This window comes from Harpegnathos saltator, unplaced genomic scaffold (assembly GCF_003227715.2).
Source record: "Harpegnathos saltator strain DR-91 unplaced genomic scaffold, Hsal_v8.6 scaffold14, whole genome shotgun sequence".
NCBI lineage: Eukaryota > Metazoa > Arthropoda > Insecta > Hymenoptera > Formicidae > Harpegnathos > Harpegnathos saltator.
Window position 1 is genome coordinate 618,123 of NW_020229917.1, and position 2,644 is coordinate 620,766.

Sequence of the window (2,644 nt, forward strand, 5' to 3'; positions counted from 1 at the left end):
TAGATATGTACACAAGAGAAGGAAATAACGAAAATGAAAACTATCAAACTAATAGAAACGAACAGGAGAGAGACTTTGATTCTCAAAGTAACATCGATACTCTTAAATCTTGTGGTAAATGTATTTCTATAATAATGTTAATTATTACGATGTATGATTTTGTTATAATTTGAAAATGACGATTTAATTTTACTTTTTATTTTACATTAGATATTAAGGGGTAACGTCAGTAGAATTTTGAAAAAATCGATTTTTTTTGCTTAAACGATAGTTTTGACCTTCAAAAATAATATCCCCAAGGCTTTTGGCCGAAAAATTTTTTTTTACCGACATATAGCGACCAAACCTAAAACCCGCCCGTTGCGCGCTTAGCGTGCGCTCGACGCTTCAAAGCGTTTACTGGTCTTAGGTATATATCTGTCTCAGACTATTCATTTTTAAGCTTTGCTAGTATATACATAGATGGTATTAGAAGTATTTTTGACTACGTATATGTTAACCTAGCAACAGTACGACCGTTAGAAGGACGCTACCTGTAGAGTTGAAAAGACGTTACGGTTAGAAATTCCTCTCTTCTAAGTGAATATTTGCCGAAATTTCAACCATGAGTGACAAAAATGTTGTGTATTCTGAAAGAAAAGGTACCAGAGAGTCTAGTTGGCATTCTCATCGAAGAGGTATGGGAAAACATCGACCGAAAAATCGTTATGAAGCGGAGAGAGAAGTTGAAGGAGTGAGCACGTCTGCCAAGAAATTGAAGACTGTGAGTGAAAGTGACATTAATGTTAATCAATCATTTGGCTACTGCTTCATTAATTTTGTTGCCGTTTTTACTGCTATCTCGAATGTTGTAGTGTGTCATAAGTGCCATTCTAGAGTGACTTTTAGTCATACTTCAATGCGCGGCTTGGGCTTAAAAATAAATGTTACATGCGAAATGTGTGACAATATTAGTAGTGTTCCGAACAGTCCATTTATTAGAAATGCGTACGAACTGAATAGACGAATAGTACTAGCAACGCGTTTATTAGGAATCGGTATGAATGGATTAATCAAGTTCTGTGCCTTCGTGGATCTGCCTCGGCCGATATTTCAAACCGTTTATACAGCTGCTGTGGATATAATTTCGGTCGCCGCTCGCTCGGTGTGTCAGATTAGTATGGAGAGAGCAGTGAAAGAAGAGAAGGAAATGACTTCTGCAGAAGGACGAGATTATAATGAACTGACTGTATCTGGCGATGGATCTTGGAGGAAACGAGGATTCACGTCGCTTTTCGGCTTAGTTTCTTTAATTGGCTGGCATACAGGAAAAGTTGTCGACATCATCGTCAAATCTAAGTACTGCAAAATTTGTGGAACTTGGGAAAAGAAAAAAGATACCGAAGAGTATGCGGAATGGCTTGAAACGCATAAGACAGTTTGCCAGTCAAACCATGAAGGCTCTGCAGGAAAAATGGAAATAGATTCAGTAATCGAGATGTTTAAACGTTCCCTTAGTTTGTATAATATGAAATACATTTCTTACATCGGCGACGGTGACAGTAAAACTTTTAAAGGATTTATAGATGCTCAGCCTTATGAAAATACTGTTGCGCAGAAAAAAGAATGCATCGATCAAGTGCAAAAACGCATGGGAACTCGATTGCGTAACGTTAAAAAATCAAAAAAAGGCCTAAGTGGAAAGGGTAAATTGACTGGTAAACTTATTTACGATTTAAGTAAATATTATGGTTTGGCAATTCGACGCAATCCTAACTCAATAGAAGGTATGAAAAATGATATTTGGGCAACTTTATTTCATAAATTGTCAACAGACGAGAAGCCTCAACATGAAAAATGCCCGCCGGGAGAAGATTCGTGGTGTACGTGGCAAGTAGCTTATGCTGAAAGAACCTTAGATGATTATAAACATCCACCGCCAATGAACCTCGAAGTTTTTGAAGCGATTCAACCTATCTACAAAGATAAGTAGAGATGATTTGCTTAAGCGTTGCACAGGAGGATACACTCAAAATAGCAATGAAAGTTTCAATTCAATAGTTTGGTCTATCGCTCCGAAAACAAGATCAAGCGGCAAAAAAATATTGGACTTGAGTGCAGATATTGCTGTTAGTATTTTTAACGATGGACTGCAGGCAGTTTTAAGAATAATGGACACCATGGAAATAACAATTGGCAATAATTGCTACAACTTCTGCCTCGAAGCCGATGCGAAGCGAATTCAATACTCCGAGCGCTCGCTCACTGATAAAGCGAAAGAGGCGCGCCAATCCTTAACGGCGGCCAGAAAACAAGGAGAAGAAGAAAATAGCAACATAGAGGGTCAACTTTATGGTTCTGGAATAGCTGACTAATGGTAAGATCATACACAAACTCAATTTTTTTAATTTATATGAGAACTATAGCGTTCTAAAACTTTAAAGAGTTTTCTCGAAACTACATTTTTCAATCTTGCGCGACAAATAACTTTTACAATTTTTGGTAGAATAATTTCAGATTTTAACAGCATCTTTAAAAATAGATTATCTAAAGAAAAGCGTAGGGATTTTTCGAAATATTGATTATTTCTTTTTTTATAAACAATTATCGGCCAAATTTTTTCGTGAAAATTACTACATAATTTTCAAATGCGTGCCATTTCTAC

General features: G+C 36.6%; 1 protein-coding gene across 1 annotated transcript; it reads left to right on the plus strand.

Annotated features, from left to right (window-relative positions):
• The first annotated feature begins 479 nt into the window (after positions 1–479).
• Positions 480–2,354, plus strand: LOC112590740 (uncharacterized). Its single transcript, XM_025308156.1, has 2 exons — positions 480–651; positions 1,973–2,354. The coding sequence occupies exons 1-2, from the start codon at positions 605–607 to the stop codon at positions 2,352–2,354; spliced, it is 429 nt and encodes a 142-aa protein (XP_025163941.1). The 5' UTR covers positions 480–604.
• The last annotated feature ends 290 nt before the right edge of the window (positions 2,355–2,644 follow it).

Bases quoted from the DNA above. Each gene is read 5' to 3' on its own strand.
- LOC112590740 (XM_025308156.1), top strand. From the start codon at position 605: ATGAGTGACAAAAATGTTGTGTATTCTGAAAGAAAAGGTACCAGAGA. The intron at 652-1,972 runs GTCTAGTTGGCA...AAAGATAAGTAG, and splicing joins GAAAGAAAAGGTACCAGAGA to AGATGATTTGCTTAAGCGTT.